General features: G+C 37.9%; 3 protein-coding genes across 4 annotated transcripts in view; 2 read left to right on the top strand and 1 right to left on the bottom strand.

The window, feature by feature from the left end:
* LOC109851368 overlaps positions 1–6,187 on the top strand; it is a 12,027-nt gene extending 5,840 nt beyond the window's left edge. Inside the window, exons 1-2 of one of the 2 annotated variants that reach the window (XM_020421455.1) lie at positions 87–1,308; positions 5,625–6,187. In XM_020421455.1, coding sequence (XP_020277044.1) covers positions 922–1,308; positions 5,625–6,134 — 897 coding nt within the window. In that variant the 5' untranslated portion in view covers positions 87–921 and the 3' untranslated portion in view covers positions 6,135–6,187. Of the gene's footprint in view, positions 1–86; positions 1,309–5,624 lie in introns of those variants that run through there. The other variant, XM_020421456.1, reaches the window with a different exon arrangement.
* On the top strand, positions 7,073–15,263 carry LOC109851369 (elongation factor P). Its single transcript, XM_020421457.1, has 7 exons — positions 7,073–7,312; positions 7,391–7,468; positions 8,602–8,708; positions 13,262–13,339; positions 14,096–14,197; positions 14,277–14,358; positions 14,829–15,263. The coding sequence occupies exons 1-7, from the start codon at positions 7,177–7,179 to the stop codon at positions 14,945–14,947; spliced, it is 702 nt and encodes a 233-aa protein (XP_020277046.1). The 5' UTR covers positions 7,073–7,176; the 3' UTR covers positions 14,948–15,263.
* LOC109851366 (probable LRR receptor-like serine/threonine-protein kinase IRK) overlaps positions 16,478–17,964 on the bottom strand; it is a 2,463-nt gene continuing 976 nt past the window's right edge. Inside the window, 1 exon segment of the mRNA XM_020421452.1 lies at positions 16,478–17,964. This exon segment is cut by the window's right edge and continues 20 nt beyond it. Coding sequence (XP_020277041.1) covers positions 16,681–17,964 — 1,284 coding nt within the window. The 3' untranslated portion in view covers positions 16,478–16,680.

Raw genomic sequence — 17,964 nt, 5'->3', positions numbered from 1 at the left:
TACACTTGCTTGCATAAATGTTTTGATATACGACTAGTCATTTTCCAATTATGGTTCAAAAAATTTACATGAGCCATCAATAGAAGTTTATTCAAAGTAGACGCAGTGTGTAAGCTTGACAAGATTGTATACCGTGTTCAAATATTTGAAATTTGAACTAGGTTTCTTTGTGCAACGGAGCAAGGAATGTTGTTTTGTTCATCACTTCTTTTGTAATTTTCTTTTCAAATCTCACAATAAGCAAATGTCAAAGATAATTTCATTTATCTTGCCCTTTCATTCACTTTTTCTGAGAAAGCTTAAGAAATTTTGGCACTGCAAGGTGTAGCAGTGGCAGCAGAAGCTGTTATATGCCCCAGCTGAGCCTTGACTATGACATAAGAGAATCTGTAGCCTTTTTTGATCATTTTAGTATTGTTAACAAGGTCAAAGGTTATCATTCTTAGTAAATTAATATTTTTACACAATGTTTGGTATATCAAGATAATAGGATTAGGATCTGTACAAATTATTACCCAAAATGATCTTGTCTTTTGGAGTTTGAGGAAAGCTTTCTTCACCTAACTCCTTTCTTCTTGTACCTTACTCGTTTCCTTCCTTTCCTTCTAATACACTTCACTGCAAATGCTCACTTTGCACATCATTTTATTTGGTATATTTATAAATATCAAAATTTGGATTTAAGCCAAAGCATATTGTTAGGTAAACTAAGATTTCGCGCTCGTTTAATATTAGAATCATATCTATATCCATCAAAATGACTGAGCTATTGAAGAAATCTCAAAACAAATCTAGAAACCAGTTAGGATTGCAAGTCAATGGATTTCATTTTCACAATCATGAAATGCCTAACATAATCACCATGCCTTCTTAAATTTCCCTCACCTTCATCACCATTCTTTCATCAAAAACCTCTCAAAGATGGGTTCTTTGTTGGTTGGTCATGTTGCAATAGGCATTGGTTTCCTACTAACTGGCCTTTGGCATCTCTTCAACCACATCAAGCTCCACTCTCTTCACCCAACAACCTACATATCTCCTCCTTGGTTCCCAACTCCAAATTTTCGATATTTAGAACCAGTCCTGATCTCTATAGCAAGCTTCACCTACATTGTCATGGAGCTCTTCATCTCTCCCTCTCACCATCACCCCTTAGATAATGACTGGAGTATCCCTTCTTATCACCTCCATAACTTTGAACACTCCTCGATCTCCCTGATCTTCCTCGTCTACACATTATTCTGTATTGCATTTGACAGAATTTATGCACGTGCCCACCAACCTAATGTGCTTCTTGGTCTGACTCAGGTGATTGCTCTGATTCATTTGCATTCTACTGATCATGTTAGGAGCAAAGGTTATCTGTCATCTTTTACTACTAGTTACCCAAGTTGGGGTATTTTTATATATTAGTCCCTCAAATCTTCAATAATTCCATAGTAATCCCTCAAATCTCAATAATTGATCATTAGGCGCTCAAATCCTAAGGGGTCTTGCAATTTGGTTCCTTAGTGACCAAAATGCCCTTTAGTTACAATTTCACTCTTAAAACACATACTCTTTGGAAAAATGTTGTTTCCACTATGGTATTCTAAAGGTTACGCCTTTTTGACTTTAATACCCCAAAGTTCTTTGACACTTTGATACCCTAAAGTTTACACCTTTTTTAACTTTGATACCTTAAATTTTTTCTAACACTTTTGTTACGACAAAGTTTATACATTTTTCACTTTGATATCCCGAAGTTTTGTTTTTGACACTTGCCCCAAACTTTAGGGTACAAAGTTAAAAATGTGTAAACTTTAAGGTATCATAATTAAAAAGATAGGGAATATATGGGATATGAAAGTTAAAAAAATGTGTGAACTTTGGGATATTGAAGTGTCAAAATTTTTTTGGGATATCAAAGTGCAAAAAGATGTAAACTTTGGGATATTAATGTGTCAAGAAAACTTTGGGGTATCAAAGTTTAAAAATTTGTAAACTTTAGAATACCAAATTGCAAATAACATTAGCCAATGGTATTTTGGTCATTGAGGACCAAATTGCAATAACACTAAGATTTGAGGAACTAATGAGCAATTATTGAGATTTGAAGGACTAATATGGAATTATTGAAGATTTGAGGGACTAAAATCTAATAACCTAAGATATGAGGGACTAATGAGCAATTATTGAGATTTGAAGGACTAATATGGAATTATTAAAGATTTGAGGGACTAATATCTAATAACCCTTTTTTCATTCTGATTTATGATGTTATCTAAGGGAAATTGCTGATGTTCTCGTTGAGTATTAGTTTGTCTTGGAATAAGAATTGAGAACTTTTCTTTACTGTAGTAATTAGAATTTTGTACATAGCTAATAATTTGTCCTTTGAACAAATCTACAGTGTATGGTTCCGTTTCTTTTACTCTAGGCTTAATTTCTCATTCTGAATTACGGGTACTTCAGTTTTAGGTTATGATTGTCATTGATTGATTACCTACCTTCCACAAGATATCTCTTTGTCCACATTAGGCATTAAACAATGGGATACTTCAAATTTTAGATTTACTGGCAATGTCATGATAATCGCCCAAAACCCCCTCTCTTTTTAGAATATAATAGGTAATCTGTTACATTAAACTATGTACTTCAACTTTCTTCGCATATTAGATTCATGGCAAGAGGCTTTGCAAGAATATTCTTGGATAAGTTTCATTTTACAAGTCAAATATGGTTCTATAGTTTTTCGGTAGCTTGTTGGCACAGCTTTTCTGATATATTTTCTAGTCATTTAAATTTTGGTTCAAAAGTTTTACGTAATTCACCCATATAAGTGGGTACAGTGTGTGACGTTGACCATGATTCTGTATTAGTGTTGAATTATTTGAAATATGAAAACAATGTCAAAAGGAAACATGAATTATATTGCCATCATATATAATCCAACTTAAAATATGTGTCTGTCCAACTTGAAATATGTGTCTGTCCCCATCATTATCAAGTTCTTTGTGCCACTGAACAAGAGGGTGGGGGGTTGCTTTCTTCACCACTTTGGTTGTAATTCTCTTTTTGAATAACTAAGGAACTTGATTATGATGGGGAGAAACACAGAACCAGAGATTATGTAGCCTTTCTTGATTTTTGTTAGTATCAAATATGATCTTCATAGTAATTTTATATTATTACACAACCTTTGCTATATCAAGGTAGTAGGGTTAAGGTTTGTACAATTTGTCAATTACTGCCTAAATGATTTTTTTCGGAGTTTGGAGAAAAAAAATTTCCCTCACTTATCCCCTTTTTTAACCCAATGTGTTTCCTTTCTTTCCTTCCATGACAATTCACTACAAATGCTCGCAACGCAGATCTTATTATTTGTTATATTTTTTAAATCTCATACTAGTATTTTTGCACGTGCAAATGCACATGCTGAAGATTTCAATTTTACTTTTTGTAAATTTTATTAGATTGTGATATGATAATTCAACTATTAAGATACGTAAACGACCTATGTGTTAGATATTACCTAAAATAAATATTTCAATCGTTTATTTAGTAAGGAAGAAAATATATTATAATTTTATTATTATTAATCTTCTTTCTATGTTGTGCTAAGTTAATAATTTTAAAAAGATGCATTTCTATATTCATTTTTGTTTTTCAACTTATAAAGATTTTAAATATTAATCATATTTTAATATTTCCAAATATGTCAATATGTTGATACCTTCAGTTAAGCTTTGTTGATTTTGCAAAAAATTAGAAAGAGGTAGGAGTGAGTGTGTGGTTGAATTAGAATCAGAGAGGAGGGAGAGCATGTTTGGGGTGTGGGTTGAGAGATCCCATGTTGGGGGATGTGAGGCCCACATGATTGATTGATAATAGTTATTCTTTTTGAAATTACCAAGCTATCCTTAGATTTGAATATGCGTTTCAATTATCCTTCAAAACTTTTTGATACAGTCACTTGGTTTTTAATATAGTAGCGTAGATTTTTGGATTTAAGCCAAACCATTTGAATATGCTTCTCCATCACCATTCTCTCATAGAAACACCTCTCAAAGCTGGTCCTTTGTTAGTTGGCCATGCTACAATAGGCATTGGTTTCTTACCCATTGGCCTTTTGCATCTCTTCAACCACATCAAACTCCATTCTCTTCAGACAACAATCTACACATCTCTTACTTGGTTGCCTACTCCAAAATTTTGATACTTAGAGCCAGTCCTCATATCCATCATGATCACCACCTACATTGCCCATGAGCTTTTCATCTATGCCTCTAAACACAAACCTTTAGGCAATGATTGGATCATCTTTTCTGACCATCTCCACAACCTTGAGCAATCTTTAAGCTCCCTTTCTTTCCTCGCCTACGCATTGTTCTGTATTGTATTTGACAGGATCTGTGCTCATGCACGTCACTCTGACGTGCTTCTTGGTCTGAAATAGGTGATCGCCCCAGTCGTGTTCTTTCAAAATCTGCACATCTAGAATTTTACTTGGAATAACTAAACTTCTGTACTTGGCGTAAATTATCTGTCCAAACTTGGGAACAAATATGCTGTGTATTCTGCGAGTTCCTGTTTTAAATGTTGTGATGAAACTAAAGGGAGGAAGATGATAGTAAAACAACGTCATGGTATCATAATACTGTCTATTGTGGATATCATATACACTAAGTCCGTATAAACTATAATTTTTTAACAGCTTTATCAGTGAATTGGGTGTTGGATGCTAATTTGAAGTGATGTTCAGCCGAGGTTAACGAATAGTTTGAAATTCTGCTGAGCTTTAGGTTAAAAAGTGGGATTAAAAGGGGCAATTTTGATATGCTGCACGACTAGACTTGGTTCATAGCAAACAAAGATAATAAAATAATACAATATACAATATAATAGCATAAACAACAACCCTAAACTTATTAATCTGTATCTACTAATTTTACATGGAAGTTGATAAATTTTTTCTTTAGAAGATTTAAAAACTAATAGTAATTCACTTCACTATAGAACCTAACAAAAATAGCTACTAATGAGGCATCAATCTCCATAAGAGTGGACATTTCATTACTCAATTGGAATGGATTTTGAGAAAGGAGAAGCTATAGAGATGGGTTTTGCACATGCTCATTTATTGGATAATTATCATTAGATTGACAATTATAAGAAAGTCCATCGTAATATCCTAGTAAATTTCCCCTTATTTTCATCACGAGTCTCTCATAGAGTCACCTCCTCTCAAAGATGGCACTTTTGTTAGCTGGTCATGTAGCAATTGGCACTGGTTTCCTACTTATTGGCCTACGACACCTCTTCAACCACATAAAGCTCCATTGTCTTTAGCCGACAACCTACAGATCTCTTCCTTGGTTCCCAACTCCCAAATTTCGATACTCAAGAACCAGTCCTTATCTCTATAGCGAACTTCACCTACATCACCATGGAGCTCTTCTGTCCCTCTCACCACAAACCCTTACCCAACGACTATACTATCCCTCACATATCTCCTCCGCTGCATTGAACACTTCTCAGTCTCCCTCTTCCTTCTCATCTATGGATTATTCACTATTGCATTTGACAAATTCCGTGCACGTTCACGTGCACAAAATACTAACGTGCTTCTTGATCTAATGCAGGTGATTGCCTCTGTGGCCTTCTTTCAAGAATGGCTTTTAATTCATCTGCATTCAACTGATCATGCTGGAGTTGAAGGGCAGTATCACTGGCTACAGCAAATTGTTATTATTGCCTGTTTCATTGCTACAGTTATCGGTATTGGACTACCGAAGAGTTTTATAGTGAGCTTTGTGAGATCAGTGAGCATTGCTTTCCAGGGGGTCTGGTTCATTGTGATGGCGTTTGCTTTGTGGTCACCGGGGCTTATTCCAAAAGGCTGCTTCTTGAAGCTTGAAGACGGGAGAGATGTTGTCAGGTGTAAGGATGAGGCGTCCCTCGAGAGAGCAAAGGCTTTGGCTAATTTGGAGTTCAGTTGGATTTTGGCTTTGATGGTGGTTTTTTCCGTGGTTTTTTACCTGGTTTTGTTCAAGTGTTATGATGTTGAGGGGCATGTGTATGTTGGTTTGGGCAAGGAGGATGAGGACTTGGAATCTCAGAGGAAGTTTGGTGACGGGGTGTTGAAATGTTAACGAGAAATAATACATAAAATTCATGTTGTATATGATATTTGCTTGTGATTGAATGTGTGGAATCAATGGAAGCCGCTGTTAGATCTAAAGCATTACATTACCCATTTTGCGTTCATTGCTAGTTCATATTTGAAGATTATTTTGCTAAAACAAGCATTCTGGACTCTCTTGAAATCCTTTTTTCCCCCTCTGGTTTGGCGAGGGAACTTACCCACGATCCATAGTCAAAATCTCCGGGTGTAGCTAAGGGGCACCCTCCGGGTGTAGCTAAGGGGCACCCTCCAACGCATGGCCTCAGGTATTTTATAAAATTAAATTTGTGTAGGTGCATCCCAGGAGAGTCGAACATGAGACATTGGAGTACTACTTATAGGACATCTGTATTATAAAGAACATAAAAGGTTTCCACGAATGATAAAAATGTAACTAAGAATTAACTAGTTGGAGAGCAGGGCTTTACTAGACATGTACCGCAGACAGAATTTCGTTTACCTAGAATGTGTAAGTTTCATAGAACCGCTATGAATTTTAGAGTATTGTACAAAACTATCTTACTTTTTTTATTCGGGGAAAATTACAACGAACCGTTTTAACTAAACTAACCGTTTTAACTAAACTATCATGTCTGACTATAGTTAGAACAATTTAGACAATTTTTCTGTTATGTAGTTTATACATCTTCTATATTACCCTTCTTTCACTCTCCTATTTTCAGTGATGGTTCAGACCATTTACTCAAGCTGTTAACATAGCCAACATTAATTTTCAGCAGTTTTCAAAATTCTATGATTGTTTCTCAAATAAATATTCTGTAAGGTAGTTTTGTGAAATTTATGCAAAAAAACCATTTCTTTTTACATAAAACTCTTTCACGTGACAAGCCAGGACATCACGTGAGCGCCGTCTCCCTCTTCCCACTCCGATAGAAACGTAGCTCCCTTATCAACACTCAGCCAGCAGCCCTCAAGTTCCGAAGCAAACATAAAAGAGAGAGAAAAAGTGAAGGGAGAAAAAAAAAGGCAAAAATAAAATAAAAATAAAAATGGCGGGAATCAATTCCCTCCATCTTTCTGCAAACCCTCGCCTCTCTTTGCCCGCCTCCTTCTCTTCGAGGTCATTGCATTTCCCAATGAGGGCTCGGGTTCTTCCCGGAATGCCCCTGCGCTCTAGATACCCAAGTAAACCTTTTAGGGGGAATTTTCTGGTTTTTGAAATTCTGGGTTTCATTTGTTGATGGGTTTTTATTTGGATTTCAGGAATTTACGCGTTTTCGAGCAATGATATCAAGGTGGGTTCCAATATTGAGGTTGATGGTGCCCCTTGGAGAGTTATAGGTATGGCTTTCAATTTTGCTCAAAGTGATTCTGTCGACTCTTTATGTTCAATTTTTCTACTAAAATGCTAGAAATTTTTAGTGAATAGTGTTAATTGGAAGTTTATTTCTTCTGGGTTAAACAATGTAGATTTCTTGTTTGTTGAAAAAGTAGATACTTTTTTTTTAAACTGCATAACTTTCTTGGGGAGAAATCAGGGCCAAGCTAGAGTTAATAGGTCTTAAATGGAGCCCAAAAGCTGTAGCTAACCAACTCCTATATTAAACCCATCACTTTTTCTTATCCTATCTGACATGGAACTATATTCACATATTAATAACCTCAACATTCTTTGCTTCTCTCCTATGTATGATAATACTTGAATTTTCTCGTAGGTAGTTATGAGAATTGACAGCATACAAAGAAGTCTATGATTAGTAGTAGTTGGAGTCGCATGTCCATGGTTGTCTTAACTCCAAAGAGTTTTTGGAAAAGTAAAAATACCTCGAAATTATGGGACTTATACTGCATTGGTTCAAGAGTGTTCTAGTAGTTGGAGTTAGAAGCGTAAGACGTTGCGATATACTTCCAAATTTCGCTGCTACTTAATAAACACATCCTAAGTTCTTTGTGTAGAACATAGGAGAACTAAGATTGTTTACTTGGTAGTTTTCATTTGTCACGCTTATATGTAACAAATGATGCATGAGCCCTAAGATTGTTTACTTGGTAGTTTTCATTTGTCATGCTTTTATGTAACAAATGATGCATGAGCCTCCCGTGGAAGTTGCTGGAAAACAATGACCATCAATTAATTGATCATAATTTGAATAAAAATGTAAGACTGCTCGTGTGAAAAAAATACAGCAATGAGCATTGTAGTTGCCAATTCAATTTTTTGGCATATTGAGAATATATTCATTCAACTCTGTCAAAGAAAATAAAATAAAAAATGGAACTAGTTTACGATGTTATCATAATTTTTTGGTAATTTAGGCATCTCAATATCACTTCCCTTTTACTATTACTTTATCGATCGATCCATATGATTTGGCATCATAAAACATACTTCATGGAGAATCGGGAAATCATTCAGATTTATAGATGACTTAATGTTTTCATTTGAAATGTTACTTTTCCAATGTTCCTTGTAGAGTTTCTTCATGTTAAACCTGGAAAAGGAGCAGCCTTTGTGAGGACAAAAGTTCGCAATTATATTACAGGGAACACAGTTGATAAAACCTTTCGAGCTGGAACTACGGTATTTCTGATCTTGGATCGAGTTAATTGATATCTCTTCATTTGGGATTCTTTCCATTATTAGATTTCAATATTAAAGTACAGGTATTTAAAACCTGATTGCATATTGTTGCATACACATGTCTATGGCTCTATATGTTCATATATTCATCGGCAAAATGACCAAATTGGTATATTTTGTAGACACTAGGTGACAAAATGGTATAATTTTTTTTTTACTTTTGACAAATTGGTATATTATATAGACTCCATCGTCATATACCCCTTAAGTTTGGCCGGATCCATTTTTCCAGCCAATTTTCTCACGTGACGGCTCACATGACTCCAACGTGGCCGCGACGTGGACTCTAGCGTGGCGGATTTATTTCACAAAACCCCCTCCCTCTCTCCTCAAACCTCCAAGAATTCCCCTCCCTCTTCACCAGCCTCAACACTCTCCTCCTCTCCTTCTCAAATCCTAGCAAACCCTACGTCAAAAACCCCAGGCCCCCCTCATTTTCCTCCCTCTCCCTCTCCCCTCGACGAAACCCTAACCCTAGTAGATCCGTCCTGAAATCCCTCTCCCTCCTCAACCGATCCCTCATAGGCACCGCCGCCTCCGTCCTGAAATCCTTCTCCCTCCTCGACCGATCCCTCATAGGCGGTATCGTCGGCGCCTTCACCTACGTTTGTCTCCTCCCCATCGACACCATCAAAACCAAGCTCCAAACCAAGGGCGCCGCCAAGATCTACTCCTCCGCCCTCGACGCCGCTGTCAGGACCTTCAGATCCGATGGGATTCTAGGGTTTTATCGCGGCTTGTTGGCGGTGCTCGTCGGGTCGTCGACGAGCTTGACGATTTACTTCGGGACTTGCGAGTTTGGGAAGGCGATGTTGGGGAAACGGCCGGCCTACCCTCCTATTTTGATTCCGCTGACTACGGGGGCGATGGGGAATGTCGTGTCGTTGGCGATTATGGTGCCGAAGAAGTTTTTGGGAGGTAATGGTGGATGCATTTGTTGATTACGCAGAGGATGCAGGCTGGGGCTGCTGGGCATTCTTGGAAAGTAATGGTGGATGCATTTGTTTATCTCGTGATTGAATTTCGATTTAGTTTTTTTTTGTAGTGATATAATATGTAGAGTTGCTCTAAGGAGGAAATACAGTGAAGGGGATGAGAAAGATGTTCTTGGAAAGTAATGGAGGAGGAGGAGAAGGGAGAGGGGGAGGGGGAGGAGGAGGAGGAGGAGGGGTTCGCTCTAGATACCCAAGTAAACCTTTTAGGGGGAATTTTCTGGTTTTTGAAATTCTGGGTTTCATTTGTTGATGGGTTTTTATTTGGATTTCAGGAATTTACGCGTTTTCGAGCAATGATATCAAGGTGGGTTCCAATATTGAGGTTGATGGTGCCCCTTGGAGAGTTATAGGTATGGCTTTCAATTTTGCTCAAAGTGATTCTGTCGACTCTTTATGTTCAATTTTTCTACTAAAATGCTAGAAATTTTTAGTGAATAGTGTTAATTGGAAGTTTATTTCTTCTGGGTTAAACAATGTAGATTTCTTGTTTGTTGAAAAAGTAGATACTTTTTTTTTAAACTGCATAACTTTCTTGGGGAGAAATCAGGGCCAAGCTAGAGTTAATAGGTCTTAAATGGAGCCCAAAAGCTGTAGCTAACCAACTCCTATATTAAACCCATCACTTTTTCTTATCCTATCTGACATGGAACTATATTCACATATTAATAACCTCAACATTCTTTGCTTCTCTCCTATGTATGATAATACTTGAATTTTCTCGTAGGTAGTTATGAGAATTGACAGCATACAAAGAAGTCTATGATTAGTAGTAGTTGGAGTCGCATGTCCATGGTTGTCTTAACTCCAAAGAGTTTTTGGAAAAGTAAAAATACCTCGAAATTATGGGACTTATACTGCATTGGTTCAAGAGTGTTCTAGTAGTTGGAGTTAGAAGCGTAAGACGTTGCGATATACTTCCAAATTTCGCTGCTACTTAATAAACACATCCTAAGTTCTTTGTGTAGAACATAGGAGAACTAAGATTGTTTACTTGGTAGTTTTCATTTGTCACGCTTATATGTAACAAATGATGCATGAGCCCTAAGATTGTTTACTTGGTAGTTTTCATTTGTCATGCTTTTATGTAACAAATGATGCATGAGCCTCCCGTGGAAGTTGCTGGAAAACAATGACCATCAATTAATTGATCATAATTTGAATAAAAATGTAAGACTGCTCGTGTGAAAAAAATACAGCAATGAGCATTGTAGTTGCCAATTCAATTTTTTGGCATATTGAGAATATATTCATTCAACTCTGTCAAAGAAAATAAAATAAAAAATGGAACTAGTTTACGATGTTATCATAATTTTTTGGTAATTTAGGCATCTCAATATCACTTCCCTTTTACTATTACTTTATCGATCGATCCATATGATTTGGCATCATAAAACATACTTCATGGAGAATCGGGAAATCATTCAGATTTATAGATGACTTAATGTTTTCATTTGAAATGTTACTTTTCCAATGTTCCTTGTAGAGTTTCTTCATGTTAAACCTGGAAAAGGAGCAGCCTTTGTGAGGACAAAAGTTCGCAATTATATTACAGGGAACACAGTTGATAAAACCTTTCGAGCTGGAACTACGGTATTTCTGATCTTGGATCGAGTTAATTGATATCTCTTCATTTGGGATTCTTTCCATTATTAGATTTCAATATTAAAGTACAGGTATTTAAAACCTGATTGCATATTGTTGCATACACATGTCTATGGCTCTATATGTTCATATATTCATCGGCAAAATGACCAAATTGGTATATTTTGTAGACACTAGGTGACAAAATGGTATAATTTTTTTTTTACTTTTGACAAATTGGTATATTATATAGACTCCATCGTCATATACCCCTTAAGTTTGGCCGGATCCATTTTTCCAGCCAATTTTCTCACGTGACGGCTCACATGACTCCAACGTGGCCGCGACGTGGACCCGCCGGTGGCATCGCCGGCGTCTTCACCTACGTCTGCCTCCTCCCCGTCGACACCATCAAAACCAAGCTCCAAACCAAGGGCGCCGCCAAGATCTACTCCTCCGCCCTCGACGCCGCTGTCAGGACCTTCAGATCCGATGGGATTCTAGGGTTTTATCGCGGCTTGTTGGCGGTGCTCGTCGGGTCGTCGACGAGCTTGACGATTTACTTCGGGACTTGCGAGTTTGGGAAGGCGATGTTGGGGAAACGGCCGGCCTACCCTCCTATTTTGATTCCGCTGACTACGGGGGCGATGGGGAATGTCGTGTCGTTGGCGATTATGGTGCCGAAGAAGTTTTTGGGAGGTAATGGTGGATGCATTTGTTGATTACGCAGAGGATGCAGGCTGGGGCTGCTGGGCATTCTTGGAAAGTAATGGTGGATGCATTTGTTTATCTCGTGATTGAATTTCGATTTAGTTTTTTTTTGTAGTGATATAATATGTAGAGTTGCTCTAAGGAGGAAATACAGTGAAGGGGATGAGAAAGATGTTCTTGGAAAGTAATGGAGGAGGAGGAGAAGGGAGAGGGGGAGGGGGAGGAGGAGGAGGAGGAGGGGTTTTAGGAGCATGATTGGATTCTTGATGAGGGGGTTTTGTGAACTTTGTGAGGGGTTTTCTACAAATGAGGGGTTTTGTGAAATAAATCCCGCCACGCTGGATGCCATGTTGGCACCACGTGTAAAAATTAGCCGGAAAAATAGATCCGGCCAAACTTAAGGGGTATATGACTCCAGAGTTCACATAATATACCAATTTGTCAAAAGTAAAAAAAATTATACCATTTTGTCACCTTACAAAATATACCAATTTGGCCATTTTGCCTATATTCATCATACAAACATCAACTTTGACAGCCAACAGTGTATTGTAGTCAACAGAAAGTGAACAGTTGTGGACAGATTTTCCATTAAATTAGCTAAATGCAACTTACAACCGTGCATAACTCTTAAGACACAATTAACTTTGAAAAATTTTCTGCAAAACACCGTAAATGCTCTCTAATGACAAAAGATAGAGATAGGACATAACATGGATGCATATTACCACTGCAAGAACAATTATCATTGGTATACATCAAATTGCACTAAACCTAAATGTATAAAATACGAAATTGTTTAGTAATGGGCTAGAATTTTATAACATTATGTTCAAATGTATCATATTATCTGTAGAAGCAACCTGATTCTTACATCAAAATGTTGTGTACAATGATAAATGAGAGCAGCAGCTTCATGATTAATATGCAAACATAGGCAAAAAATACTGTATTGCCATTATGCAACGTACACAAAGACTGCAGTGATACCATCAGTATTTCCAGTAAAGCGTGAAAGTTTAATTGTCAAAAGAAAGACATAAATTTAATTGCTTTCACAGTCAATGTTTGCAAATTTGTTTCCTATTGGTAGTCTAATCTACATTCTTCCATGTTTACAGAATTCTTTTTATTTCTCTGTTAGTGTTTGTTCCCATAATGCAAAACATTGTCTCTTTAACACAATGTTCCTTATTATTGTTTCAGATACAGCAAGCAGACATAGTAAAAGAAACCAAACAATTTACATACAAAGATGGAAACCAGTATGTTTTCATGGATCTGGTATGCTTATTTGTTATCTCACCGGCCTTGCAGTTGATGATTTGAAAATTTGAAAGATATTATTGTGCTTATCTCATAAATAATGTCCTAGCAGTTTTCTTGATCTCCTGTTGTATTATATCAAATCGTGTTTATTACTCTGCTGGAAGTGAATCTTGTGATTGGAAAATCAAATTCCTATAAAATATTGCTGAATACTTCTCTTCCTTGTTTCGTCAAATTCCATATCCCATCATTTCTTTCCCCATCTCTTCCTATAAGTAGTTTGTCAAAATCCATGAATTGTTTGTTTTCACTTGTTGATTCCTTAATTACCTTCTGTGTACAATCTTTTCCAGGTTGCTTCTAGTTTAACAAAATCTTTGCACATGGGAAGCAAAGTTACAACAAATAGTAAACAGTAATAGAAGAATATGGAGTAAATTAAGATGAGAGATATCATGATAATCGAACTCTAAGGAGCTATTCCATTCATTTGTTTAGGAAGTTTATATTCAGTAGTAGGAAAGCTTCAAGATGAGCAATTGCTTGAGCTTCCTCATCATAAATTTTCTGACCTTGTTAAGCTACAAGAGAGAGGGTGTAAGATTCATAAGTTTCTTCAAGAGTCAAAATTTACATTTTTGTTGATTGTTTGAATGGAGATGTGGGTGATTTCAGATAACTCCAAACTCATCATTACACCCTAACTCTTATTTTCAATTTTACGAATAGTTTTAAATTCAATCTGTTATTAATGTGCTTTATATTTTGCAGTCAACTTATGAAGAATCTCGATTAAGTGATGCAGAAGTTGGCGACAAAAAGAAATGGCTAAAAGAGGGAATGGACTGTAATTTACTATTCTGGAATGGACGGGTAATTCCTTTATCCATATATGAATTCCAATCTATTAGTTTTTGTGGCATAATTTCTGAAATTACCATGAGTTTTGCAGGTTATCGACTTTGAGCTACCCATCACAGTTAAGCTGGCTGTAGTTCAAGTGGATCCTGGCTGGAAAGGCGACACTGCACAAGGTAACACCATTCGATTTTCAGATAACCTTCTGTTGGAATAGATGGTTATTTTATATTAATTATTATCATCATTTTAATTTTAGGGAAGCTTATAAGTTGTCTCATGACAGCAGGGCCTGTGATGAGCAGAACAGGGTCCAAGTTCTTTTTTCTTTGAATTAAAAAAGAGCAGCACAATTAGTTCATTGAATAACCTTTTTCTCCATCAACACAATAAACTCATCAAATTATTTTTATTCGTTTTGAGAAAAAAGTTATAATGTACATTTAGTCAACTACTTTTACATTTAATTAACTACTTTTAACCGCTGAATAAGGATTGAGATCTAGAGTTAATGAAGCATATCTCTAGGAAGGATTAGCTAATACTCTCTGTTCTGCTTGCTATATGCAAATTAGATATTCATACTTATCAAAAATTAAGATACAAAGAGCAATCCTGGATTTATCATAAATATGTTACGTTGCAGGAGGATCAAAACCAGCTACACTCGATACCGGTGCAGTTGTGAACGTACCTCTATTTGTGAACACAGGAGATGAGATAATGGTTGACACGAGAACCGGACAGTACATGAGCCGAGCATAGACATAAAAAGCTATAGCTTAAGCAAAAGCGCAGGAACTGGACAGTATATCAATCGAGTATTGATCTGCATCATTTTTGGTTTCTCGTCCCCCCTGAACAATTTCTTTGTCAATTTGATTGTATGTTAGTCATGTCATCTGAAGTCTTAGTTTAAAGAGGTCCACACAACTCCGTAGTTTGAAGGATGTGCGTATAGATTCAAGTGGTATGATATATGTTTACATCTTACAATTTTTTACTGCTGTTTCCTGTTCCGCGCGCACCTATGTTGCTGTAAAAGAGACATTAATCTTACAAAAGAAATCAAATTCCAATTTGACTGTTATATGTTGTTTTAAGCATATATGCAACTGTGAAGAGTAAGAATTTTGGCATTCTTAGTGACTGAACTCTTGAGTTTCCGAGAGTTTTGGTAACTGGCCTTCGGATTGCTTTCTCTAGTTCAGGCTTCAGTCAAAAGTGGACTCAAGTAATTCTGAAGTTAAATGTGAGTTTCTCGGTTAACTTTTTATTTACTTTTTGAATACGTAGTCTCCTATTATCCACCTTTAGCTGAGTTTATCATATTCAAGGCTTCGGGCTTTCAGCTCATGATCATCGATCTCCACAAAGTATATAGCCCCTGACCATATAAAAGCATGGGCATGCTTATTATTTTTTTAAATCAACACCATCATCAGCTTTAACTTTGTGTTGCGTGTTGACGCGAGGACCCAATGCCCATCCACTCCCAGAATCAATGTGCTCACCAAGCTCCCACGCGCGTGATGAAAGGTAAAGGGGATGCACATCATGTTGTCTCTTGATCAATTTCTTTCACACTAGGTGTGAATAATAACTAGACTCAGACCTCTATAAATCAAGATCATCAGTTTTTGACATTTACTTTTGTGAATAACGTTTTCACTAGCTTTGTGATAGCAGAATAATTGTGGGCATCTACTGTTCTATGCTTTACTTTAAGACTCTCGGGAGCCCAATGTGGGATGAGCATGTTAACTTTCACAAAGAAGGAAAATGCTAGAGGCACACCTCCAACCACACTCATCTCTCGTTACAGTGCACTGGGGCTCATATGAGAATTTTAAAAAAATTCCCATGTGGGCCCCAATGCACTGTAGCTAGAGAGGAGTGTGGTTGGGGATGTGGTTGGGGGTGTGACTGTAGCGCCACCCTATAAAGAAAGGAGGCAAAAGATTCCAAATTTCTACTTTGTCACCTCCTTCAATGAGCAAGAGCAGAGCACTGATACTACTTGCTTTTCAACGTACCAATAGTGCAGAATCTCTAAAAGCCAATCTCATCTCATTTTGAAAAAACCTGAAACAAATTGACGACGAAATTTCTGTCTGGCCTGCTAGAGATGGAGAAATTTCTGTTTTAATCCTTCGTTTAATGTCACCGCATGACCTTTTGGTCACTGCAATTGAAGCTTGAGAACTTGATGAGCTCTCTGAGTATTTGAGGATGGAGAAATACAATGATTTTAGGGTTCCGCAAGTGAATCAAGATAGCATCGAACACTTCAAATCAGAGAAAGATCACTTAAATCCCCTTCCCTCCAAAATCTCAAAAGCAATGATACACCTCAACATTTCATCCTGCTAACACTACTACTATAGCCTACCTTTCTTTCTTAACAACCAAATTGTATTTCATTCTACCTCCCATACAATCATACATCAAAACTTTCAAACAAAATTTGAAAACAACAAAGGAACAACAAACACATATCAGGTTGAACTCAGTTCGTCCTGATTAGGACATCTGATCATTTCCAGTATCTTGACAACCTCAGCCATCTCCAGCCGATTTGATGGCACCTGCGACGTGCATGACAACCCTAACTTCACCACCGGCACCACCTCCTCCACCGGAAACCTCCCCTTGAGCCTACCGTCGACGCAGTCCTGTGCTCTTCCTCCATCCACCAAACCCCTCACCACGTCACAAAGAACCGCCGCACCGTCTTCTTTATGCTCCACGGGCTCTCTTCCTGTGACTACCTCCAACAAGAGAACTCCAAATCCAAAAACATCACACTTGTCTGTTATTTTCACATTTCCGCAAGAAAACTCTGGTGCCATGTAACCCAATTCACTCTGAATCTTGTTGCTCAGAACGTATCGATCCAGCATTGGCAACAGACTCGCGAGCCCATAATCCGCGACCTTTGGCTCGCCAGAGCCATCGATTAGCACATTTTTCGGCTTCAGATTGTAGTGGATTATGTTATGACGGTGTAAATGGGCGAGGCCCTTTGCAGTGCCTAGGATTATGTCAAATCGCTCGTTCCAAGAGAGGGGCTCTGCATCTGAGTTCCCGTGGAGAGCTTTGTGCAAGCTCTCGCCAGAGATATAGTCATAGACGAGAAGCTGCAGCGATGGAGTCCAGTAATAGCCTAGGAACGGTACAAGGTTAGGGTGGTTCATTTTGCCTAGTTTCTTGATTTCTCTCTCGAACTCTTCTTGAGACTTCACTAGACTTGACACAACGAGCTTCTTGATGGCAACAGGGCGACCATCGGCGAGAAAGCACTTGTAGACCGTGCCAAAGCCTCCACGGCCGAGCTCGGCCTCCTTGTTGAGGATGGCATGAGCCCCAGCGGCGAAATTAATGATATCGCCAGAGAACATGACAAGTTTCCCAGAGTTAGCATCGGTATATGCTGGCGAGCCACTGTAATCGCTACCGGGGACAGCCAAGCCCTCAGCAGAGGGAGAACTAGAATTTGAGAGAGCCCGTCGGTTTAGTATAGTTATAGTGACGATGCCAAGGAGAATGACGGCAGCAGCGGCGATGGCGATGATCGAAGAGATGCTCAAAATGATTCTTTCGTGATGCAGGTTAGAGGAGGTGAGAGTGGGGTTACGGTCAGGGCTTGGGGAGGATGAGTTAGGGTTTAGGACGAGGGGTTTCGGGAGGACGCATGATCGGTTGGGAGCAGGCCCGCAGAGGTGGGGGTTGCCGGAGAGGGAGGAGGGGGGGATCGTGACGAAGAAGTTTCCGGAAGGGAC

The sequence above is a fragment of the Asparagus officinalis genome, chromosome 8 (assembly GCF_001876935.1).
Source record: "Asparagus officinalis chromosome 8, Aspof.V1, whole genome shotgun sequence".
NCBI classification, from domain to species: Eukaryota; Viridiplantae; Streptophyta; class Magnoliopsida; order Asparagales; family Asparagaceae; genus Asparagus; species Asparagus officinalis.
The sequence above is the reverse complement of the archived record's forward strand: the minus strand, read 5'-3'. Positions and strand labels throughout refer to the sequence as shown.

Coding starts and splice junctions, on each gene's coding strand:
- LOC109851369 (XM_020421457.1), top strand. CDS start 7,177: ATGGCGGGAATCAATTCCCTCCATCTTTCTGCAAACCCTCGCCTCTCT. Junction 7,313..7,390: donor CCTGCGCTCTAGATACCCAA/GTAAACCTTTTA, acceptor TTTGGATTTCAG/GAATTTACGCGTTTTCGAGC. Junction 7,469..8,601: donor TGCCCCTTGGAGAGTTATAG/GTATGGCTTTCA, acceptor TGTTCCTTGTAG/AGTTTCTTCATGTTAAACCT.